General features: G+C 37.5%; 1 protein-coding gene across 4 annotated transcripts in view; it reads left to right on the top strand.

The window, feature by feature from the left end:
- The window catches only part of LOC126278568 (protein unc-80 homolog), a 953,735-nt gene that overhangs the window by 359,289 nt on the left and 567,687 nt on the right, over nt 1-26,759 (top strand). For 2 of the 4 annotated variants that reach the window (XM_049978773.1, XM_049978770.1), the window contains exon 17: nt 21,006-21,035. The exons of the other annotated variants lie outside the window; for them this stretch is intronic. In XM_049978773.1, coding sequence (XP_049834730.1) covers nt 21,006-21,035 — 30 coding nt within the window. The remainder of the gene's footprint in view (nt 1-21,005; nt 21,036-26,759) is intronic. 4 annotated transcript variants of the gene reach the window in all.

Below are 26,759 nucleotides of genomic sequence, written 5' to 3'. Positions count from 1 at the left end.
CCTTGCTTTCAGCCGTTCGCAGTACCAGCACAGCAAGGCCGTTTTGGTTATTGTTACAAATCCAGATCAGTCAATCATCCAGACTGTTTCCCCTGCAACTAATGAAAAGGCTGCTGCCCCTCTTCAAGAACCACATGTTTGTCTGTCCTCACAACAGATACCCTTCCATTGTGGTTGCACCTACGGTACGGCTATCAGTATCGCTGATGTAGTCAGCTATTGGCTACATCTCTGGCATACGCTGGAACAAATCTATTTGCAACAGACCTTGGGAAAATATTGCGAATTGTGGTTTGAAAAGCGTTATTTTCAAAGTAAATTTCCTTTTGCGCAAGATGAACTATGCGCGAGAATGTACGATGGATTTCTTAAATCACAGAGCATTTGACTCTCATTTAAAAATCAACTCTTTGATGACAAACCATCTAGAAGAATTTTGGGGCCAGAAGATCAGAGATTTATTTTGGTATTAAACATGTTACTGGCACATTTGTGTGACGTGTCTTAAAGTGTAAAACGTGCAAAAAACATCAACATCATATGTGAAAGCTTAGTTTCACTTGTAACTTATTAATCTTTGTGACAAATATAATATATGAAAAGTTTACTTTTCCTGTATCAACACTGCATATATTAATTTAAACCATTAACTTTTCCTGTTTGTATGTTCGCGATACGTAAGTGTTGTTGCTATTGGCTGACTACATCACGTGTCCTATGCTATGAACTATGACTGGCGTACAAATTCGTATAGCAAAGTCGATTTCAATGCTTCTGAAAGTAACATGCGGTTTTTGGTGCAATTCGAATTTATACTTTCGTAATACAAAAATATGCAGCATATATGTTGCTGCACATGAGAGAACTTTCCAAAACGTGGTTTTTCCCCCTGAGTTTCGTTTTTTTAAAGTGCTGGAAAATTCTAAGCCGCTGTATAAAACAATAACCATTCAAATGACTGATAAATTTTACAGTTCTGAGGGAACGTATAGTTTCACTTAACACGGAAAAAGTGTATTTTCACCCAGGAGAAAGTGTTTCCCACCCAGGAGCAAAATGTTTTTTTAACCGGGAGATCCAGGAATTTTTTTTCCATGCCCACGTATACACCCTGTACATCCTTCAGATCTCGCAAAATTATCATGATAACAAAATCAGACAAGTATAGATTATACAAAGTAAATGGAAAAGGAGAGGGGACAGTGATGGTGGTCCAGGACATACTCTCGACCATATGCCATAAACTAGGTTTGGCCACTAAAGGTGTAGCTTTAGATTAGCTGGTGTGTGTGTGTGTGTGTGTGTGTGTGTGTGTGTGTGTGTGTGTCGGGGGGGGGGGGGGGGATGACCTTTATGAATGAATACACATTTCTTATGCAGAGATTGGGTCAAGAGGGTACACTCATTGTACTCTTGGGATTTTATCATTTTCTTTATAGTTTTACTTTTATGCCCCCATTTCATGTACAGAACAAAAATTAATTGTTGCTGTTATACATTTGGGAGATACACAATATCAATGAAGTTTTAATTTTGTAATTGATAGTTTTGTATTCCAAATGCATTGATGGTGAATTTTTTTTAAGTATTGGAATAAAAATGCAGCAAAACTGTTATTCTAATTTCTGTGCAAACATTCATACTTTGTCCCAAAAAGTTGTATGTCAGTGAGTGCTATCCGAGTGATGAAATGTGTTTTTAGTTATGACCTTTCATTGTGCAGCAAATAGCCTTTTGTTGCTTTAGTAAGCAAATAGTACAGCATACAGCAACCACATTTGTTAGTTTAAAATGATTTCCATATTGTGCTCTCTTAAGAAATTAATGGTATTTTGCTTGTTATTTACTCTCTTTGTAATATTAGACTTCATCTTAAGTTCAAGACTAAATATTCTGTGTTACACACTCATAAACAAGCAATTGTAAATGTGTATTGTTGGTCTGCTAAAGTTTGTACTGGGCAAGATGTATGTACCAAACTGGTAATTAATTTCTTGTGGTATATTGATATAAAAGTCAAAATTTGTTTGTGCACTAAAATTAATTTTATGTACTTTATTAGATATTTAGATGTGAGAGTATGCAACTGCTCTTTCCTTGAATTACCATGCATTGGCATGCTTATTGGGTACAGTTCACATAGTACATTTGATGGGAAGCTCACATTTTCCATTAATTTCATTGTTGTTTATGACTATCGGAGACTTAACCCTTACCGTTAAAACAATCCTATTATTGCTTTTAAAGTTAGTTACTTTATTAATTATAAGTTGTATGACCTGAGTTTCTCCCAGCAAGTACAATGTTCAAGTAACTTAACAGCAATCCAGCTGGGTGGTGTCTTTGGTTTATAGCTCATTCAGTTTACATATAGCTCATATGTAAGAAAAGAAAAGAAAGAAAAATAATAAGATTCAGTACACTAGCAGCTGCTGATGAGAGGCAGGGAGGCATTAGGGGTGGTTTGTTTGGATCTGATTCTCAGAGACTGTTGACACAGCAGCCAGAAACAATGGTCATGTGTGCAAGAGTTGTGTCTGAGTGATTGTGTGAATGTGTGTGCACTCTCACTTTCTGACAGTGATCATGTTTATGGTGAGTTGCTCCCTGTCCTCATTAGTATTGATTCTCAGAGTATTTGGGCAAGTTATCTGTTGCGTGGGTGGTCACCACGGTCTCATTTCATGGTGTCAGTGACATGTGAATAGCTGGCCACACAAGTGGACTTCTATGATGAGCCAAGACAGTAGGCCATTTCTATTGGTATCTGTTGGATCGGGCCTGCTGATCTGAAGCCCATAGTTTCCCAGTAATGTGTGGGCCCTACCTCTCGGATCTGGTGTCACTGATCTGCCTGCAGGCTGGGTCTGTTTGTGTGTGACATAATGTGGAATATTTTCATGGTTTATCCATGGACCCATGACTGCGGTGCTCCTCGGCAGGCCAGAGGCCATGGACAATGGATTTCAGGAATTATGACTGTCTCACCACAAGTACATTGTACAGTGCGGCATTTTATAGACATTTTATTTATTCTAGTTTATTTTGGCGATTCGAAAGTAGTTTAAATATTAGAAAGTATGAATGGTAAGAAGAAGAAAACTGTGGCAGTTGCTGTCAATTTGTACGCTATGTACTCATATATTTCTTGGAAGAAAAATCGCACAATTCCTGTAGAATAATAGACATAACACTGTGGGTAATAACTGACAGTAACAAACATAGTGGAACCAATATTCTATTGGCAGTCACCTGTAGTGTTGGTATACACAGCTCTTCCCCACATTATATATTTGCTTCAAGAGTTCTACTTTTTTCTTAGGTTATTTCTGAAGGGAATGATCTGTCTTGCAACTCCAACAAAATGTGTAATTTTGTCACCAAATGTGTTTCACCCTCTTGAAATAAAATAACATCAGTGATCTTAAAGAAACGTACATCATTTGGCTTGCTTTCTCAGTTCATTACAAAAGATGTTGTTGTTATTACTTAAGATTTTTGCTCACACGTTTGGAAATACAAAAGTCCTTACTTTTTTTTTCTTCAACTTATGTCTTTACTTGAGTTCCCAAAATTTGTCAGAGAAAAATGCTAAACTTGCCTGGAAATCAGGTAAATATCAGGGAATTTCACTTGGGGAAACTTACGGCAACCCTGGTACCATAGGAAGACAAGAGCCCAGACTATGTTCTACAGTAGCAAATTTTCTCAGCTGTTGTAAATATGTGTAACATTTATTCCCAGTGCACTGGTCCTCCACAGTAATGATAGTCTGACCAACATGTGATGTGCCAGAACTGCAAGGACTACAATAGGCACCTAATTATGCCACCCAAGATCGTCCATTACAGAACCTAAAAGGACTCTACTCTTAGATGGGTGTTAGAAACCACATTTCACATCCTATTTCCACCAATTCTATTGAAAATTCTCGCTGCACAAAGCAAAAATGCCATACACTTTGATGGTACCAGATATTATAATCACTCACCTAGTGAATGGTCATTCGATAGCACAACATGTTTGTTTTGTCTTTCACTAAGGTGACTTCAAAATGGGTTAACTCAGCTGACAAATTGTCAGTCGGTGATATTATGTGGGCCCTGTGAACTGAGGTACATAGCACCCCTTGCCGTTGAACCAGATGGGGGCAACTATCAACCTGTATAGATTTAAGTGTCAGGAAGTCGTTTCTGATAGTATTTGTATGGAGTGTAGCCATGTATGGAAGCGAAACATGGACGATAAATAGGTCCCTGGAAACGAATTGTGACTGTCTACGTGTGTAATGGATCCTGTCACGAACAAGTGCAATGATTGAGGAAATTGACAGCAGGAGAATTAATATGATTCACAACTTTGTCAAACAAACAAATTTTGATCACACACCTCAACAATAACAACAATGCGTTTTCCCGTCATACTGCAGTGGAAGTTATCCAACCTCTGCAGGCAGTGATACATTTCCTCCCTGCATAGGTGAACAATATGAGACATGAGTTTCTTCCAGCATATACAAAGTTCGCATAACTCACGAGAATGCCACCAGGTGACACTGTCGACAACTGCTGATATTTCGAAATGTGCACACTCTGTTATTTTTGGGTTGAAACTGAGGAAAGAATGGCTGTGCAAGGGCATTTGAAACCTCAGTTTACAGAGAAATTTTCGAGAGATAACACACGTGCACATGCACTACGAACATTAGCACCATCTCACAACCAAAGATGACCAGCATCAGAAGTCACTCATAGTGAAAATTAGTAACCATGCATGAGGTAACATTAGCTCCATCTCTCTCTCTCTCTCTCTCTCTCTCTCTCTCTCTCTCTCTCTATGTTTCTTTTTTTTTAAATTAAATTTGCAAGTAACCTTATAAATAAAGATTGAGGTTTCTGTATAAATTCTGCATGGAATCCTGAAATCTTCTCCTTATCAGAAACCAGTGGGACAGAAAGGATGCTGACCCCACATAAAATGTTGAGAGAAAGACTTAACAGTCTCCTGAAGAAAAGTTCCTTGTTGCAGGAGGCTATCAAAAGTCTTAATTTGTACTGTGCTGTTCCCCCTAGGTATATAGTCTTCCAGAGGTCCTCAAGGAAGGGAGTAATATTGGCGCTCTGACATATCACATAGCAAAATACCTTGCTATCCCATTCAGCCCACTAGTATGTCAGTGTCAGTGTGAGCATCACATTAAGAATTCAGCAGATTTCTTACAACAGTTAGAGGGAACTCATTTGAATGACTCTGCTATTCCAGTAACTTTTGATGTGATCTCTCTCTCATCACTTGTGTTTCTCAGTCTGAGTCATTACTGTTAACTTAGCTCAGGTTTGGTGTTGAATTAAGAAACCTATTTCAACATACGATATTGCCGTGCCTGTGTTATTCTGATTACGATTCAAAGTTCCTTTGGACATACATGCATGTCCAAAGGAATAGGCACTGTGGAGACTACAGCCATAATGAAGTACATGAAATGAATTTGCAATTGCAAATAAGGTAAACCATAAGCTTTCAAATGGAATGACGATAATGAAAATTTGTGTTAGACCGGAACTCTTGTACTTACTGTGACCAGTTGCCTTACCATTTTCTATCTGTGCACAACTCACAGCCATACCCAAACTCATGGCTGATGACATATGGCAGTTTGGGTCTGGCCAAATGGTAAGTCAACTGCTCACGAGAAGCAGGAAATCCGGGTTCGAGTCCTGGTCGGGTACAAATTCTCATTGCCATTATTCCATTCTACAGCTGATGGTTGTCCTTATTCACATTTGTGAATTCAACAGACAGAGGTATGCCAATTTGTTTACGAATAATGTTGAGGAGTGTGTCTTTTGAGTCAGCATCTTGGGAACTTCCCCCATTTTTTTATTTTTTATTTTATTTATTTATTTATTTTTTTCAGAAGATACTTTTGTTGTTTAGCCTCATGGCAGCAAGAACTTCAATGATTTTAAGACACCTTAATTTAATATTGAATATTGAATATTTGTGTCATGATGGAGGTATAAAGGGTAGAAAGGGATGGCTGTCTTCCCTTCCTGGATGTGTGGGTCAGGAGGATGGTTGATGATAGCCTACTTACACTGACTTGTATCTACAGGCTGCTAGTAGCCACCATCTGATTCAGTGTGAAGGCATACTATGTATCTTGGTTTACAGACCCATATCATCTCAGACGTTGACAGTTTCTCAACTGAGTTAGTCCATCTTGAGGTCACCCTCTGTGAGAATGTTTATAGGGAAAGACAAGACAAGTCATATGTGTTGTGCTACTGACCAACTGTGTACCTGGTGAGTGATGATAATTTTTGGGTACCATCAAAGTAGACAGCTTTTGGGAAATGTGTTTTTCGATCCCCATCTAAGATTAGGGTCACTGTAAGTTCTGTGAAGGATGATCTTGGTTTGTGGGTGCCCTTTGTATTCCTTGCAGTTGTGGCATGTTATATATTGGTCAGACTATCAGGCTTGTGACAGACTGATGTAAGGAGCATAAGTGTCACATACACTTACAACAGCTTAGCAAATCTGCTACTGCAGAACATTCTCTTGACCCTGTCACCTTATAGAATATAACAACATGGAGATTGTGGCATGTATTTGCAGCTATTGGTGTAGGGTTATTAAGGGAGTAGCTGAAATTAAATTTTCAAGTACCATTATAAATAGAGATGAAGGTTTTTCTTTAAATTGTGCATTGAAATCTGCTCGCTCTCCCAAGTCAAAAAACAGGGAGTTAATATTACCTCATATGTTGGTTACTAATTTTCACCGCATTATCTTGTGACATTGGTTGTCTTTGGTTGTGTGCTGTCACTGGTGTTTACAGTATATGTGTACGTGTGCGCGCGCGCGTGTGTGTGTGTGTGTGTGTGTGTGTGTGTGTGTGTGTGTGTGTGTGTGTGTTCTCTTTCCAGAATTGCTCTGGAAACAGAGGTTTTAATTTCCATTGTGTACTGCTTATTTACTGCAGTTTTGCCTTGCAAATGAGAGGATATGAAACAGCTGAAATATTGCCTGTTGTCAACAACATCACCTAGCTGCATTCCTATCAGTTATTTGAATAATAGTAAATTGTTTTTGATACGTTGGACATAGAAAACACAATACTCCTTGCTGCATAGAATGCCTAATGAAAAACTTAAGTCATTCAATTTCATTCGTCTTCAGAGGATACAGGCCAGTTCTCTCACATTAGAGTCAGTTGTAATATCTACTGTAAGACTCATAATGATCTCCCCATCTCCTGCCATTTTCCCACATGTTCTCTATCACTAGCTTATCTGAGTTACCCAGATGTAACTGTCCTTTTATCTCTTCACATAATCTATTAAAATCCTCTTGGCCTGTACCTCAATTAGTCCACATATTCTTAACTTTCCTAATCTTATCCCTCCTCCTGCACCACCTTTGTCTTATTTTTTGTGCACCAGATGTTTTTACTACATTTTGTTATTGCATTATATATTCCTTAGCCCACTTTTAAAATTCATTCCACCACTGTTCTTAAGCTTTGGCTTCATAACTGTATGATTGTCAGTGGAACTTTGTCTCTATTCTGAAGGAGAACAGAATTTTCATAGCTCAGCAGTAATTACATCTTTTATGACACATCATTATCTTTAATGTGAATTCTAGTCTCTCATCTGAATCATTATTTTTGTTCATTACAGCTTAACATGTGATATATTATTGTCTCAGTAATTCTAGATATATAAATGTGTTTCTGGATTGTTCAGTAAATTATGAGAGATTAATTTAGTTCTCAGTTCCAGAGAAATGTTTTAAATGTCACTTTTGAAAAGAAACAAGTAACAATGAACTACGGTAGTGAAAAAAATTAAAATAATTATTTAATTTGGGACAATTGTTCATAATTATATTCAAATCTACTATCAGATACCTAGCATGTTTTGTTTTTGTGTCTTCAGTGTTTAAAATTTTGCAACCCTGTCTATTGCAGTGTATGATTTTATTCTTAAACAACAAGAGACTTGAATGACTGTCATCTAGCATGCTGCTGTTCATGGAGCTAACTGAGTTTAGTTTCTCTTATAGTTGCCGTGCTGTATCCTGTGTTTGTGTGTTTTCTTCATGTAAAAAAATGTACAGAGCTTTTTATTACAAACTACAATTTACTGTTTTATTGAGATTTTATTTTATTTGTTATTTATCATTTGGCAAAAAGTTATTTTCCTTTGATTTGGATCAATATTTAACCATAATCAATGCTCATGAAATAATTGTGCTGACTAATGTCAAGGTGCCAGTGGATCAAGTGACAACAAGGAAATGCTAATATTGTCTTCAATTTTAAAATTCAGATAATTCTTCTTTGAAATTTAAGTTCATGAGGGAAGAAAAATGATTATGGAAAACAACTAAAATAGTGATACAGAACTGCACACTGTTCAAAATATGTCATACAATAAAGTGCAAAGACAAGATGGGGACACTAAAAAACAAGAAGGAAGATGTTGCTGTTATAGAGAATATAAACCTTATAAGGTACTGACAGCAGAGACAGGCAGGAAAAAGCAGTCCTCAGATTGTGACATTTAAAACTTTCCTAGCGTATAAATACTTCTATGAAATATTGGGATAATATTTGTATGTCAGTAACTCCCTGCTATGATAATTCAGTGCAGTCAAGTGACCATCTTCAGATTTACACTTGCGAAGGCGTATTAAGCTCCACTGTTTGAGACAGTGCTAGTGTGTGCATGATGTACTCAAAGTCTGGCTGCAGTTGTAACTTGATTTCATGTACTTAACATGTAAATCAGTTCACTGCTCTGTTTATAATTTGTATAAGCTTCTCCCCAATCCGTTCAAAACACTTTTTAGAACACTTACAAGAAGCTCTGACTGTGTATAAGCTTCTTCCCAATCCATTCAAGAGACTTTTTAGAACATTTACGGGAGCTCCAACTAAATTTCTTGCCTGGATCACTGTACCTTCTTTTGTAGTATATTCAAGTCTACTATTCTTTGCAAGTTTCATTTGTTGTTGTTTTTTCACTAGCTTTTATCTTTTGCTTGTTATTTTCATTGTGACATCGTTATTCCCAGGGTCAGTTCTGTTGCGGTCCTCTTCATTCTATTAAAAAAATATTTTTGTGTGGATAGTGTAATATTAAAAAAGTTCTGTTAACCAATAAAATGGTACCCTCATCAACAATAAGATGAATAGAGTGGTAACTCACAAATACGAGAAAATTTAACAGGTCAGCAAGAACCACTTACCACTCTGTTCTCGGGTAAGAATATACACGGTAGTTGGATGATACTATAGCCTCCAACAAGTGAAGAGGAATTTCATAAAGTTAAGGGATGTTTGGCGCAAGCAGCACGGCTAGCTCACCTGCGCATTAGTGTTCCATTGACTCTCATGGTGGATGCAAGCCAAATGTAATTAGTGGAGCACTGCAACAGACATTTAATGGTCAATGGCAACCACTCCCCTTTTACTTTCAGAATCTTGCACTGCAGTAGTAATAATGGAGTGCTACCAATCATGAATTTCTGGTGATCTATGTGGCCATTAAATATGTTGCATTGTCTGTGGAGGGAAGGCATTTTACAGTTTTTGATGACCACAAACCACTAAGTTGTTTATTTCAACATGCAACTGATTATAGTCATCGTGGCAGTGTAGACAAGTGGAATATGTAGCCCAGTTTATCACTAATGTGCATCACTTTTCAGGTACAAACGACATTGTCACAGATTGCCCTTCTGAAAATGCACCAGCCTAGAGGTGGAGCCTTGGGCTGAGATAGCATCCAAGCAACAAAAGGACACATTGCTGCTAGACTTGCTCGCAAATGATCACGCAGTCCTGCAGCTGCAAGATATTTTTGTCCCATTCGGTACCACTAGTATCTGGTGCAACATATTCCAGGACAAACAACACTCTTACATTCCCACAGAAGTTCAGCACATACAGTAGTTTTCCAAGCACTGCATAATTTGGCTCATCTGAGAAACAGCAAAGTTGGTAGGCAAGCAAGATGGTGTGGCCAGAAATCCAGAGGGACTTCCCAGCTTGGGCACACTCCGAGCTCAATTACCAGCAAATCAAAGTTAACCGACAAGCCATTGGAATGGTTGCACATTGTCCAATGCTGAAAACTATGTTTTCATATGTACACTTCTACATCGTAGGGCCGTTACCTTATTCTGCTGGTCACTGATTCCTAATTGCTGTAGTGGATCATTTTATGAAGTGGCCCATAGCTACCCCCAAACAGACATCGCTGCGGAGGCCATTGCAATGGCATTGTTGCTTACACAGTTTTCAAGGTTTGTTGTTCCTCAAACCATTACAAAGATAGTTCAGCTCGCAGCTGTTTAATGAGCTCCTTCAAATAAATGGCTGCAACCATCTTTGCACACTAGCTATCATCTTGCTAGTAATGGAATGGTGGAGAGGATTCTAAGGATGGCACTGACAGATGGCTGCCTTGTCATTGGTGTGATTGGGCTTGTGCCCACCTGTAGAGGAGGATCTGCATTGTTCACCAGTCGAGCTGGTCTTTGATGAGCAGTTGTTTGTGGTGCCAGGTGAACTAGATGTACCAGCATCATTTTGGCCGATTGCTCCAGTTCAGATCCCAGATGAGACACTTACCTGCAGCTCAACCTGCCAGGCACTGAGAGAGAAAGGTTTTCATTCATAACATTCTGCTACACCCACAGTCATATACTGGTCCCTATAGGGTGCTTTCAAAAAAGGGAAACAAGACCAACTAAAGTGGCAGGCACAAAACAGTCTCCATGGAGTGACTAAAGCCTCCCTATCTCTATAACGAGGTACCTACACAGTATCGTAAGTTTTCCACCAAGCTGCCTAAAATGGTAAGTGACACTGCAACCTCCCTGGAGACTCCAAAGGCCCACACTATTATATTTCTGGAGCAGCCACCTTTAAAAAGAGGGGAAAGTGGGGCTGGTGTTGTGACATCAGTTCCTGTGCAAGTAGCCAACACAAGTAAGAGTTGGAAGATGAATCACTGGTTCGGCAGCGTCTTTGGTATCGAGAGAGAGTTTGTTTAGTAATCTTTGTGTGCAAATAAAAGAACATACTGAGTACCTGTTGTATTTTGTATAATAATTGTTTATTATCAACAAAATACACATACATCTACTGCCCAAAGAAAAATGACATATACAAGTGAATTTGTTCACAAAAATACTAACACTACAGAAATAAAAACAATACTCAAGATAGAAAGCAATATTTAGAATGTGCATAAACAAGAAATACAAAGAAAACAATCTGACGTCTAGCTGTTAATGAAATAGTTTACAAGAAACTTGAACAAATGCTGGACTGTAACAGGAATAGATGCAACTTCCTATCAGATAAAAATTGTGTGCTGGCCTGAGACTCGAACTCAGGACTGTTGTCTTTTGTGGGCAAACACTTTACCAACCGAGCTGCTGAGCTACCCAAGCATGACTCACTACCCATCCTCACAGCTTTACTTCTCCCAGTACCTCATCTCTTATCTCCCCAACTTCACAGAAGAGTGCAGTGCCACAGAGTGAAAAATTCATTCTGGAAATATCCCCCAAGCTGTGGCTGTACTATGTCTTCACAATATCCTTCCTTCCATGAGTATTAGTCCTGCAAGTTTCCCAGGAGAACTCCTGTGAAGTTTGGAAGGCAAGAGATGAGGTACTGGCAGAAGTAAAACTGTGGGGACGAGTCATCAGCCATGCTTTGTAACGCAGAAGCTCAAGTGATAGAGCATGAGCCTGTAAAAGGCAAAGGTCCCAAGTTTAAATCTTGGTGTGGCACACAGTTTTAATCTGCCAGGACTTACTTACTTACTCGTTCGGCATCACAAAGGCATAATTTACAATATTCTTATCACTATATACTAAAAAAGAGAACAATATAATTCTACACTATATTAGATATGTTTTTAAGCTACTCTATGGCTGAGTCACTGAGTCTATATATGTCCATGAGTTCAACACCATAGTCATACACTTTGCACACGAGTAGATGGTCCATTGTCTGTATTTCACCGCACTCACAAACAGCGCTGTCTGCCAGGCCCCACTTGTTCATCAGGTGTTTACATCCCCCAACACTCGTTCTGACCCGGTTTAGAGCTGTCCACACTCTTCTTGGTAGCTTGAAGCCATCAATCTTCTTGTTCGGATCGTGTACTAAATTTTTGTTCTTAAATTCACTTGCCAACCATACTTCGTTCCAGGCCGTTCCCGGCTCAAAGGCTTGTAGTTCTTCACCGATTTTCCAAAAAGGTGATATGTATTTAAGCCTGTTTGTCGGTGTCAGATCTTGGTGGATAGGGAGGTCCGGGTTGTCTATAATTTTCCTGTAGGTTTTTAGGGCTAGCTGTGATCGCTGGATTTCTGGAGGCTCTATGTTCGCTAGTACAGGAAGCCATGCACAGGGGGTGGCCCTGAGTGTTCCCGAGATTATTCGCATTGTCTCCCTCAGCTGGACATCCACTTTAGATACATGTGCACTTCTTCTCCAGACTGGTGAACAGTATTCAGCTACACTGTAGACAAGGGCTAGTGCTTAAGTTCTCAAAGTGCTCGCTCCACATCCCCATGTTGTTCCAGCCAGTTTCGATAGGATAGCATTGCGGGATTTTAGTTTTTGCTTTGTGTCTTCGAGGTGTGAGCTGTACGTTAGGGTCCGATCTAGTTTCACTCCCAAATATTTAGGCTTATCCTCATGCCTTATGTTTTGGCCATTCGAAAAGATCTGTAATTTTCTGTGTGTCTCACTGTTGTTGAGGTGCATTACGGTGCTGGTTGTTTTGTTGGGGTTGGGAAGTAGGTGCCACTTGGAGTAATAGGTGTTCAGGACTTCAAGGTCTGCATTCAGTGTTTCGTCGAGATCGTTGTAGTTTTTACTCTGATATGCGATGGCCAGGTCATCTGCGTATGCAAATTTGTGTGATTTAGTTTCTGGCAAGTCAGCTATATATCTTGTTCTGGAAGCCTTTCTCAATATAGGTTGTAAGGGACAGCACTTGATCGCAGCAGTTTCTACCTGCTCGGAAACTCGCTTGGTATGTTGAGAGGTTGGCTTCGATGTATGGAGTTAATCTAGTCAGCAATATTCTCTCGAATAATTTATAGGAGGTACATAGCAGGGATATTGGTCTGTAATTCCTAGGATTATCTCCAGTCTTTCCGGGTTTCAGCACTGCGATGACTTTTGCTTCTTTCCATTCCTTAGGCACAACCCCCGTGCTTATGCATTCTGTACAAAGTTTTGCCAGCCACCTTCTTCCTAAAGTTCCCAATTCCTTTAAGAATTCTGATAGGATGTTGTCAGATCCGGCTGCTTTTCCTGTCCTCATTAGCTTCAAGGCCTGGGATATCTCTTCTGTCTCCACTTCTTTTACAATGCCCATGTTGGTTGGGTTATTAAGCAATAAACTGCTTAGCTCTTGGGAAATTTCTCTCTTTTCGGCTGTTTTTAGCTGGATTTTGGAGGTCTGTTTCAGGACAGCTGCAATCTCAGATGCGCTGGTTCCAAGAGTCGGCCTGTTAGGCGCTGTGGCACCACCTAATTTCCTCAGCAGGCCCCAGCTCTTCCTGCTGGAGTGGGTAAAATCTAGATTTTCCATTGCCTCCTTCCATCTACTCCTGCGTTCCTCATTCATGGCGTTGATCAGTTGGTCTGCAGTCTCTTCGTCCCTAGTCTTCTCATATTCCTCCAGTACTGTTTCACACTCTTTCGTCCAGCAGGGGGTGTATTCCTTTTTCGATCCTCGTGAAATTGCATTTAGGGCCACTTTTTGTGCTAAGTTTATGAATCTTTTGTAGTTCTCAGGTTTTGGTGGTATCCGATTTATCGTTTTCTCAACATAGGATCGATATTTATTCCAGTCAGCTTTCCTCAGGTTCCACCAGGGGATGGGGGGGCTTTTTATGACTGGGATTGATAGTCCGATCTCCACTATTACTGGATTGTGCTGGCTCCGGGGGAACGCCTCGAGGACCCTTCTTATAGCTCGCACGGGTGTACCTGTTGCTCCACGTGTGACGAAGGTCAGGTCAGGTGTTGACGTTGTGCCCCACGCCTTTGATTTGAAGGTCGCTGTGTCCTTGGGGTCGAAAATGAGGTGTAGGTCCTGGTTGTCTGCCCAATCACTTAGTCCAATCCCTGCAGCTTTGGATCTCGGGTATCCCCATCTGGAGTGCTGAGAGTTAAAATCACCAGCGTAAACTGCTGGGTGGTTAGCCTTGGGTAGGATATCTGTGGGCCATTTCTGTGATGTCCAAATTCCTTAGGAGTTCGTTCTTCACTAGGGTGGCTATGCCATGTTTGTCGTGTCCAGTGTAGCTCACAGCTGTAAATCCTGGTATTTTGAGTCGATTGATGGTTTCATCCGTGAGGTGGGTCTCTTGTAGGAGTACGACACTTACTCGTTCTCTCGTTAAGATCTTTTTGAGGATTTCTCCCTTGGTCCTCGTGTAGCCTTCTATGTTGAACTGGCATACGTTCAGCTTCTTCATGCTAAGACTCTGCTCTATTTGCCTCTGTGTGGGCCGGGAGGCATTGTTGCGTCCGGCTGCCGTGGATGTGTAGACTTTTCGCCACTGCACCATGTTACAGCGTTGCCGGGGTACACCATCTGGGAGGTTGTCTACACTTCGTACCCCATCTGCCAGGAAGTTTAATACCAGTGCACATTCCTCCAAAGAGCGAAAAATTCATTTTGGAAGAAATTTGTTTCATTTTTTGGTCATGTAATCAATACACCAGAAAAATTAATTACCAGAAAAATAATAGAGTATTTGGAAAACAGTAAGACAACATCATATGGATTCCCAAAATAACAATAATGAACATATGAGGAAACTAAAGTTACAGTACATCATTTCAAAAATAAAATGAACAAAATCAAGAAAGTCAAAGATGAACAAACGAAGATCAACAGACAATGGGAAGGGTGATTTAAGAGGAAGAGAGAAAGTTAAGATTCAAGACAGTGGAGAAATACTTGCCCAACAGGAACTGAAAAACCCGTTTCTTGTAAAACTGACTAAACTGTTCCATTGGAGGCCACAACATTGAGGCAGAGGAGGAGGAGGAAACTTTTATATTTTGATATATAAATTAAATTGTTGAAGATACTTCTGGAGGCTTTCCAAACTATGATGCCAAATTGTAAATGGATCATCAACATATCATCAGGTTTCAAAACTGTTGAATGCCTCTAGGGGAGACAAAAGCATCACCATCAGATTGTCCAAAAACTCGCTAAATGAAAAATACATTGAAGAGAAAGTGTGCTCAAACAACACTGTTATATCTTCCCCAAACTTGTTGACTGATGAAATGTAGTGAGTCCATCAAAGGCACTTTTCTCTAAAGTGAGACAACATCACAACTAGCTAATGAATGTATAGTTTTCAGATTAAGTGACTTAAGCCAGCTAGTAAAAGCAATAGAATTGTGTAGTGTGTTGTTTCTGTTTACATGTATCAATCAGTTTATTTTTTATTTATTGAGGTTGTAATTTTGTGTATTACTAGTCATCTCTAGACAGAAATACAAATACCCACACAGAAGTAAATACAGCATCAGGTTATCAGAATTTTGTGTGTGATGGGAACATTGTTTACAATGGGGCTGAGTAAAGATACCAAGTATGTGGCAAAATTATAGACGTCTGCTCCATTTATTCCCAAAACAGTTCATACAGACATAATTTATTTGTGAATTATAAGCAGTCTATGCAACCTGAACTACTGTAGGTAGATGCTGCCACTTGACAACCTCCTGTGGTAGAGAGTTGGAAGTCGAAAATGCAAAGTTTTTCTCGTTACTTGGTCAGTGGCATCCCTATTGATTCAGAGAAATATTGAGGTACATAATATTGCACTAATTACAAGAATATATCTAATTCCTTTTATGCACTCACGTCATTCCATGTTGACGTCTGCTTATCTGCATACTTACCTATTTTGTCTACCTTTCCATCTTTCTACTGTTCTTTGACCTTTAATGTGCTGCCCTTCTAAAGTTATTAATTTATTTATTATTTGTTCAAGTATTTTACAGTCTGATTTATCATATACTGTACTGATTCAATTTCTGCATGTTTCTCCTTCTCTTCATCTCATTAGGTCTGGAAGGAGGTACACCTGTTTTCTGGTTTTCTGAAGCCTAAGGTTTTCCTGTTGTTATTAACTGTACTGGTACTTAATTTGAGCTAGCACAAATATTTCATTTGCATTTTTGTGTCATGATCTTACTTTTTTGATATGTTCTGTAATTTTGTGTACAATAAACAAAGATAAATATTTGTTTTATTTTAGAATGTACCTTTTTCAATATAAAATACAAAAACAAGCCTTATTCAGCAGAAGATGAAACAATGACCTAAAGTATACAGTAAATATTGGTTACTCTAATGTTGATATTTTGAAAAAGATGATTTTTTTATTGGGATCCGTGACAGAGAAATTAGGGAATAATGGAACAAAATTAAAGCTTCTCAGTCAGGATACTCCAATGAAAAAATTACTTTAATAGCAGAAAAATAAGTCCAAATGAAATAGCACAGACTGTTAATCAGATATGGAGTTGGAAAACACAGTACTTTCCACAGTACTTTTCTTTGCCAGTGAATGAGTTAAATTCAAGCGTTTCTGTGAAGTAGGCAAGGGGCAAACCCATAATTAAAAAAGCTAGATAAGAAAGGAAAAGTGAAATATTAATTTGAATAGAAGCAGGTGTGCTAAAGATATTAAATAAACTCTCTACACATGGGTATTAAAAGCAAAGTAAGAAAGAGGTAACTGTACTAAGATGAGAATAAAGGGCAATGCATGTTGGATCAAAAATACACAAAGAGGAGAAGTTAGAAACAGTAAAGTGGACAAAGGTAATATCTCTTCACTGACAACAACAGATGTTTAAAATAAATAAATACATCTGCCTCTAGAGATATAATTGAAATTATCCTGCAATTCAAGCTTTCCTTGATTCAAAATGAAAATTAAATGAACAGATAATTTGTTAAATTGCTTGAATATAGTCTGCAGCAGCTTACCATCCATACCTATGTTGATAATTTGTAAATTGCTACATATTATTAAGTGGAACTTATTTTCAGTTCTAAGAAAGGTTCAGGCAAAACACTGATCATTGCTGGAAAGCTCCACAAAAACACATTCTTCTAATATATGTTTTTGAAATAGCAAGACTGGAAAGGTTTATTTATCCTGGAGGATCTTATTTAAAATGCCATTTATGTGGGGAATAACATGATTTCCTTAATGATGTAGCTCAGGGTATGAAAAACTAGTTAGTAAGCAGAAAAGTTACAGATGAAGTGGAAAAAATCTTAGATTTAAGACCCTGCTATGAAGTAATTGATTAGTTGTTTATATTCCATATTAAATTTGGGCAAGGGAATTCATCTTCTGCAGTATGCATTATCCCTTCCATTTATCTCTTTTTTATTGACATAAATAGTTATCTGATTCATTTACTAGTTTATGTTCCATAGCACTCCATTCTCCATATTATAATTTCTTCCTTTTCTGTACATTGTCATTGTTAGTGTCATAATTTATTTTCATTGAATTCCTTACATTGAGAGACTTCTAGTTGCTGATCTTACTCTTATAGTCACACACTGGTGCCTTTAAATGAGGGAAAACTTATAAAAATAACAAGAATTCAGTAAGCTGTGTGTCCAATGTGATGAGCTATAGACAAAGTGTATAGGACATACGATTGACATAAACAAAACATGAAAACACAGTATTAAGCAAATGCTTTATATTAAAAAATAGTGCATATTCCAAATTTGGTTATTTTTCTGGCACAATGGAGCACAAAGTAAGATTGCTTGAACAGCAGTAGTTCTGTCATGCAATGATGTGAGTTCCTGGTAATGGTGAAATGCGAAAGTGCTAATGGAAAGGAATGCTCTTCTTCTTGCTATGCTGCTCTCAGCACATTGTGGATAGTTGAGAGGAATTATGAACAAAAGATTATCTCCCAGGGAATCTCAGTCATATTCTATAAGAGAGAGGTAGGGAGATCAAAATGCAAACTCAGTGTGCTGAACTTTTTACTGTTCTGGAGGTATATTCATTAGACAAACCCAGTGTTGCATGTTGTTGTTTTCCTTGTAGTGTGAAATCATCCCGTGCTGCAACAATGTCAGATCATATACTAACATCATTTATGTGCAGCCAGAATCCCTTGCAGAGAGTCACGGGAGTCATGGAGGTATGTGCATCTACTTAAAAATTTACTGTGCCATACACAGTTACTGCTTTGTCTTAAGGAATTCTCTCCAGAATATTGAATGGATTCTGGCTGGTTTTGACTTCTGATAAATTTAAACATGTCTGCTGTAACTTTGAAAGTGAAACTATGACAAATATGTAAAGAGAATCACAAGTACTTTGCCATCATATTGGTGTGTCCACTGCAGATACTAACTGTTGTGATGGGTGGTGACCATACGTAACACCTTCACGAACCTCTCTGTACACTACCTAATAATTTCACCCTTCCCATGACTGCAGTGCAAGGGCAGACTGAGGCACCTATTTTTATGTTTAACATATTAGAGTTAAACTTGATCAGAGCCTTTGGCTGAAACTTATTAATGGTAAACCAGAGATTAAAAATTACTGCCACAATCTAGAAATGATATAAGGAGGGATGCTTGACTACTTGACAATGTCCATATAAATTTGGCCTGTCTATAACAGACTGATGGTCTTTCATTGCAGTTTGTCAGTGAAATTATGCCTGTAGCTGCACCAGAAGGCATCCCTGACGTATAGTGTCAACTGGTACTCTCATCTGTGCTCTGAGTCATGTTAGTTGTTTGCCGTGTACAGATGACACAAGCTGATAGCAGTGTCACTGGGTCTTTTGAATTATTGTAATTTTCATTTTTTCCCTAATCTGTGAAACTAGTGTATTTAACTTTTCATGTTTACTCTGATTCCTCTGTATTTCTTTAGATGTATTGGCTGCACTGATGGTTTTTAAAAGAGAGTGTGATAGTGTTTTAAACTGTCCACTGTCTCTTCTGGCATTATTCAGATTTGGCTTCTGCCTGATCCCAACAAATCTTTCTTCTGGATAAAGTGTGTGGCCTAACTTTTAAAATGATTCTGCTTCTTGCTCGTTTGTCTCTCCCGTCACCTAAGAAAAAATCATTGGTTCAAGAGATTTTTGAGTAAATTGAGAAATACACATTGTTTCATTCAGCTAGAGAATGGTTTCAACTTCTGGTGAATATGGTTTGTTTGGTGTATGTTTTGTTTGGTTATAGATCTTTCTTATTTCACTGCCCTGTTGTCATGACCTCCAAGTTCATTAATATGTAATACATATGTACGTGTTCAGTGAAGGGGCAGCACATCATGTCATTCATCTCTGTAGAACTCAGCACAAATTGAGAATTTCTTGGAATCATTATTGAATTCTTTCAACCCAACTTTTCCTTGGTCTGCAAGCAAACCCCCCTCCCCCCCCCCCCCCAAAAAAAAAGAGATAATATTTTCTTTCTGAAAATGTATGTTGAATTATACATCGGCAAGGTTTAATTTTTTGTAATAAAATGCTTCAGTAAATTTGATCCAACCAATTGTTGTACATCAGAAACGTTTTTGTTCTGGAATTTGGACATTTGGTATTTGTTGGACAGTAGTGTATCATGATTTTGAAGATATTTGGAGACTGAAGGAAACATAAAAAGCAAGTTATAGAAAGAAGTTAAAGAATCTTGTGCCTAGTTAAATACATTCACTTCTAGTCTGTGATGTGGTAGAGAAGGAACTTCAGTAAATCGGAATGTGAAACATTTGCTCTGCGTACAAAATCAACACAAAATGACTATATTTTATTTATTTATCAGGTAGAGAATCAATCCAAGAAGACCAAGCCTGATTGATTAAAAACGAAGTACTAAATTGCAAAATAGTAATTTTATGTCAGTTAATAAAGAATCGCATTACAAAATGTTTTTAAGTCTTCATTTCAAAATACTTGGATTGGCATATCATGTCATTAAATTAAGACAAGAACAGTGACTAACAGAACATAAATAGTCTTGTTCTGTAGCAACAGTAAAACTCCATTGATTATTTCAAAAAGAAAATTTACTTGGGAATCTATTGAAATACATTGTGAACTGATCTGTTGTGAGAGGATTGTTGTCCATGCTCTTTGGCTGACATACGTCAGTTATGTTCTTTCACAGTTTTCTGCCAAAGAAGTCAATAATCTCAAAAAACACAATTTGCTTGTCTTGCCATTAACAGCAGACCACTACGGAAAGCCAATATCACACTTAATTTGAACAATTTGGGAATATGCACTAAGTATAACAGGATATATTTTCTGTCTCATTTAATTCGTATGTGTCAGGTATATTTCATGACCTGGAGCTATGAACTTTGGTGTATTCTTTTTTTTTTGTATTTCTTCTTTCTCTCTGTATTTTCCTATCCCACTGTTTAATCCACAAAAAGAATCCTCTAGTTCAGGTCCACAAGCTAAAATTTCTCTGTAGCTATTAGCTCTGTTACATTTTATGCATTCTTTGATTATGGTGGTTCACACAACTAGAAGTGAGTTGGAGTTGAGCTCAATTCATCTTTACCATTGTATATTAATAAAGCAAATGGAATTATAATGTCATACACAGTGATTTAAAAAATGATTTGTGCAATCTATTGAACAAATCAAAATTGCTTAGCTGAAAAAAAGATTTTTTTCTATTCTGTTCTCACTGTTTCATAAAGTTGAGACTGGTACAAACTAGCTAGATAAAATACCTGAATGATTGTTATCATTTGGAATTGTTCCTCCAGCTTAATGTCTACAGTGAATTTGACATGCTGTACTGCTCTCCACTGTGTTATGTCTGTCACTGTCTCTTGGTCCTCATTGTTTTCTGTAAGCATACTGTCTCATTTCTCTTTCTCTCTCTTTCCTCAATCAGCTGTTTGATAGATGAGTTGACTGGTGGTGGGTAAGTGTAGCCCTAACACTATTTGATCTCCCTTATCTGCAATCACATAGAGTGGCACTGCATGTAGGTATCCTGTTTTAAGCATTTGTTACAGTTACACAGTTTTAGGAGTTGTTGATGAAATTGTCTTGGGTGAATACTTTTTGAGGTTATTAATAACAGTTTTCAAAATGTTTCCACACATGTAGAACCTTCTGTAAAACTTTTATCAATTATGGATGTGCAACACCATGACAGTGATGAATAAAGATTTTTTAAAAATAACCACAGCCAAGCATTTTTTGTTATGATTCATTTTTTATTTAACTGTAACAGGTTTTAAGTCACCGAGTGACTCATCATCAGATGCTACATAATTTCTGATGATTGATTGTAGCATTGTGCACCCAAGACTCAGACTTGTAATGTAGATAATGCCTGACACTTAGCCACTTTGAGAGATTTGTATAACTTTTTGTGTCTTGCCACAGTTCCACAATGACCACCTTGATGCTAAAAGCAATCACTAAAAACTGTGTACCATCCAATGATGAGTTGCTAGAGGACTTGAAACCGGTTGTGGTAAAAAAGTTAAACTATCTCAAAAGGTGACTGATTGTAGTTATTTCTGAAAACATGTACAATCTATTAATTACCTTGAAAAATAATTAGTTTCACTGTTTAAAGACTGATCATTTCCAAATTGAACATGCTGCAAACAGGAAAGAAAAAATGTAGCTGTATGTTTCAGGAAAGACTTAAGGACCCATTTATTATATAATTTATTAAGACTCATCCAGCAGATAATCAAAATGTGTGTTGTCAGTCATAATAACCATTTGGAACTTATGCTGCCTGTGCCATAAATGGTTTCTGACATGGTGCTTGGATGTGATGGCACAACCACACTTGTTTTAAATGTAACAGTGGAAAGTCCAGGATGGCGTAACAACAATGTGGCAAGGACAGCTTGCAGGTCACTTACAAATAGATGTGGAGACACTGATGTGCAGTAGGAGGAGATGCCTATTTCTGACCACTTCTGCAATTTGGATAAATTCGGGGGAATTTGTCACCTGGATGCTTGCTCCCTGAATTTCTGGTGATACCAAGAGATACCTTGCTCAGTTGCAGAATAGTTTGTTGATGGTGTGCTGCACGAGTGTCGGCAGTATCGGTTCTGACCCTGTCATTTCTCGGGTTGTGTCGAGTTAACAGTTTGCTGATCTGCTGCATCAGTAGATCTACCTTGGCCACTAAGGCATCATAACCTGTGCATAACACTAGCACACTGAATGATGATTTTGCTGACAGGAGCTGGTGTCATCATGTCCTGGATGTTATCTGCCAACTGTGCTACTATGTCTAAAGGCATGTCAGCCTGTGATCTATGATTGCTTTAACTGGCAGTGGAAAACAACTGCTCCATATTGGGCACAATAAGCTGTTTGAAACAGTTTCCCTGACCAGTTTGTTTCTTTGGTATTGCAACTACTGCAAAGCCCTTCTGTCTCCAATATCTTCCTGATAGAGAACCTGACAGATTCTTTTTCCAATACTGACACTCGCCAGATCAAGTCTGCTTTAAGCCAGTTACAGGAGTTAGCCTCTGGTGATGAAGAAATTATGTCAGTGCAAACTTGGTAGAATCTGCCAAAATTCCAGAACATAAAAAAACTGGCCTCTACCTTCTCAGACCACAATACAGGATTGTGTGGCCATAAAGGTGGTGGTCTTACAGCCAACCATGACACAGCAGGCTTAGTGCCAGTCATGTTGCAAATATCTTTTGTAAACACTCCATTAATCCAATAGTACTATGCTGGTAAATCATGTCAGGGCCACAGCTTGGTTGGTAAAACCTGCGGAGACTGTCATTTGACTATTTCAATCTGCATGTACTTGGTACGATGGAACCATACTACACAAAAATTCCCTCAAAATATTAACAGTAGCTTATTGATTGAAGACGCAGGAGACAGTGAAAAATACAGTGGCTTGTTCAGTCGATCCAAGCTTGCATTTCAACACCACAGAAGATGTAGGGAACAAAATGTCAGAGTTCTCTCGTAAGTACACATAACCTAATAACATGCGTGAAAGATGCAAAATATAAAAAGCATAGTCAAAGAGTAAGAACCCAAAACACACATATATATAAAACACAGTGCCTATGGTGTTCGGTATGAAATGCTTGGCAATGTGTTGTTTCTAAATACAAGCACATGGCATGTGCGACACAACACTACATAGTTGTGCAAAGTCGCCACATATGGTTTACCAGTGCCACTGAACATCTCAGTTAAACATTTGCTACATGCTTGTGGTCTAATTAACATACTTGGAAGTCTGTCAGCTGTCTTTTTTGCTTTTTATATAGACGTAAATTGTACAATATTACAGCAAATTATCTATAATTAGAATTCTCGCAGCCCACTAAATAGTAACTGGATAGTAATAATAATGAGAAGGTGCTGATGGCATTTCTGCATGAATCTGATTTGCTGATGGAGAACTGAGATAACATTAAGAACAAAGTGTCAGCTAAGTCACACAACACAATGAAGGTAATGTCAAATATACAGGGTTGTCAGAAATAGTCTGGAAAGCTTGTAAGCATGCTGCAGGGCAGATTGTGCTGAGCAATAATTGTTAAGAAAAAAATTCAATATGTTATACCATTTCCGAGTTATTTAGTATTGATGTTAGCCAATCAGGTCATCGCATGCACAAATTCAAGTTTAATGTAACTGAATGGAGAACACATTGGGGAACACCGACTCTAGCAGGCTCCTTGAATTTGCAATGATGTAGTTGTCTAACTTCAGTGCTAAATAACTCGAAAACAGTGCAATGTTTCAAACTTTTTTCTTAACAATTATTTCTCATTACTTCCCCTACAACACCTTACAATCTTTTCAGACTGTTTCTGACCGCTCTGTATAATGTGTTGATGATCAAAACCTGAAGTTGTAGAGCTAGGATGTGCATTTACTAACATGACAGGAGTGAAAACAGATACTGAGGGAAAAGCTATGAGGTTTTCACATGCTGAGAAATGAGACTTTATTCAATTGGCAAAAGGGAGACATTATAAATGACGTATATAAGGTCAGCCCATATAATTATTTGATATAAAACAAGAGTAACTTCGTGAAATGTTAAAAAGGTTTGCTCTACCAGAACTGAGAATCTTAATCCCAGTCAAGCATACAGTTAACTGTCGGAGAATGTTACACAGATTAATTCCACTGCAGTATGAAAGGTGGAGTCTGAGAACAATGTGTAAAAGAGAAATGTTTTTAAAATTTAGAACTTAATTCACAATCACAAATTTAGGATAAGTGTTAAACCTAGTCTAGAGAACAGTAGGAATGAATTTTCTAGTTCATTTAATTGTTCACTTATTTCACAGTGCCATTCAGAAAGAAACAGTGAATTAATTGTGTGCTTGTGACTGTGGCTGAGCTTAGTATTCATAAAAAAAGGAAAGAAAGAACTCTGTTCATCATGATGGAATTAAGATTGTGGCACTAGCATCATTTACTTTTTTCCTCATCACAGCAGCATTAATGATTTCTGCCTGTGCATGTAAGTTAGTCAACTTCTGATAATGTACCTCTCTGATTTGTTTCATTAAAACACTACAAATCTGTGCCATCTGTAGGCCTATTTGTTATTTATTTTCTTTTTGTTAGTTTTGGTTAAGTGTGTGAGCTGTACAAACAACCACATACTCTCCCTCCCTGCTTATGGTAAATAATCAGTCTGAAACACATCTTACAGAGGAGGTAACAAGAACAAAACAAAATATAGTGATACCCAGGTATACAATACTTTGCATCTCTGAAAGACAGAGTGAGTTACATGATCTACCTTTCGTCACACTATCAGTTTTTGGAAAGATGTGGATTATATGAGAGCTGAAGTAATCTATGTTCTGTTTAAGTGTTTTGGCGTTATCAAGCGCAACTCTATTTACAGAGTCATAAATGACCTCTACTTTATAGAAATTACATTTGCATGAATGATTAAAGATTTTAATTCATAATTGCAGTAGGAAGATAAAGATACTTTATAGCACATAGTTAGAGAAGTCATATCTCAAAAGATATGGTCCATTGAATAAAATTACACATTATTGTACATTACCTCACACAAAAGTGTTTTTCAGTGCCTAAGTTTTTAGAATACTTTGCACTCTTCTCAACCACCATAAAAGAAAGTTTAATGTTTTTCTTGAGTCTTGCAGTTGTTGTCTTCACTTTTTTGTTATTGTTGTAGACCTCTCGTAAGTGATGATCATGATCTAACTTGTCTTGCACTCCAGAAGTAAAAATTTTATCCATATGATTTGTCATTTGACTCATAGGACATATTTAGTTCCACCACTTTCAGAATAAACAGTAAAAAGATATACAGTGCAAATAAATCATGCTGGTATTGTTGTAGAAATGAGTGTAGACTGAAGTGTGCTGCAGCTGATACTGCAAGCACATATAAATCTAGTCAACTGATTTTGCAAAATGCGCTCCTTTTTATAATTATATTTCAGCAGTATAAACTCTTTGTGATTGCAGATAAAATAGTGTACTTTTGCACTTGCCAAGTATTCTTTTTTATTATTGTCTAGAAAGTTGCATTTAAATAGCTGTAGATGGATTGTTATGTATCATAAACATTTGATAATGTAGTTTTATGATCAAAATTGGTTTTGGGTGAATGAAATATCGATACTGGAAATGTTCTTACAGTTGTGCAATTTATGGTGTCTATAAATGTTATGGGCTTCTTACTGACATGAGTGTTTTGTTGTATATGTTATGGGGATGTAGCTGAAGAAGTATGTCATTTGAGATAGGTTATGGTACAAAACTGGGAATATACAGTAAGTAAAATCTAAAGACACTGTTAGACAGTTATTGGAAAACCCTAATTTATATTTTAATATTTATCTTTTAATTTACATTTGAAATTTATCTTTCTGATTTAAGAGAAAGGTGTAATATTTGTTCTCTAAATCACTCACAAATCAACACAAATTGCATCAGTAATAATGTTAACCACATTTTTAATCTATTTATTACCAAATAATATTTATTTGAGAAACGTCATATTAATTATCAAACAATGGAAAATCCAGCATGGAGTGTAACAGTATTATGAAAAGGATAGATACTACTCACCATATAGCATAGATGCTGATATAGGCACATCTGCAACTCAGCATCTCTGCTATATAGTGAGTTGTAACTATCCTTTTCATAATATTGTTCCATTCTTATTAGTTGTCATATATTTACCTTCTGAATAAGGGAAATATTATAAAAATGTTATATGTTATAAACATGCATATTTTGCATGTAAAAAATGTAATACTTCAATGTAAGCACGGTAGAAAGATGTTGATTTCAGTATAGCATGCAGTTTTTAAATCCTAGAACTCCACTATGACACCGAAGAAAGAGTTCAATGATTGACACTTTGACAGAGTATTTGGATGAAATACAAATATGAACAGACAGCTTGCAGTGCATGAAAGAACAGAGATGAATCAGAAAAGCAGGTTGTGTTGTGTTGTTGAAAGTGTCAGAGAACTTCTAGTTACAAAATTGCAGATAATACTCAGTTCAGTTTTATGCACTTTTTTGTCTTTAGTATTATGAGGTGGATTCAGTTGCATGTGGAATGCATTATCTCAAAAATATTTTATGTCATTAGTAAATACTGATCACTGTACTCTGA

The sequence above is a fragment of the Schistocerca gregaria genome, chromosome 6 (genome assembly GCF_023897955.1).
Source record: "Schistocerca gregaria isolate iqSchGreg1 chromosome 6, iqSchGreg1.2, whole genome shotgun sequence".
In the NCBI taxonomy this organism is placed as follows: domain Eukaryota; kingdom Metazoa; phylum Arthropoda; class Insecta; order Orthoptera; family Acrididae; genus Schistocerca; species Schistocerca gregaria.
Note: the sequence above shows the minus strand (reverse complement) of the source record. Positions and strands in the feature narration are given on the sequence as shown.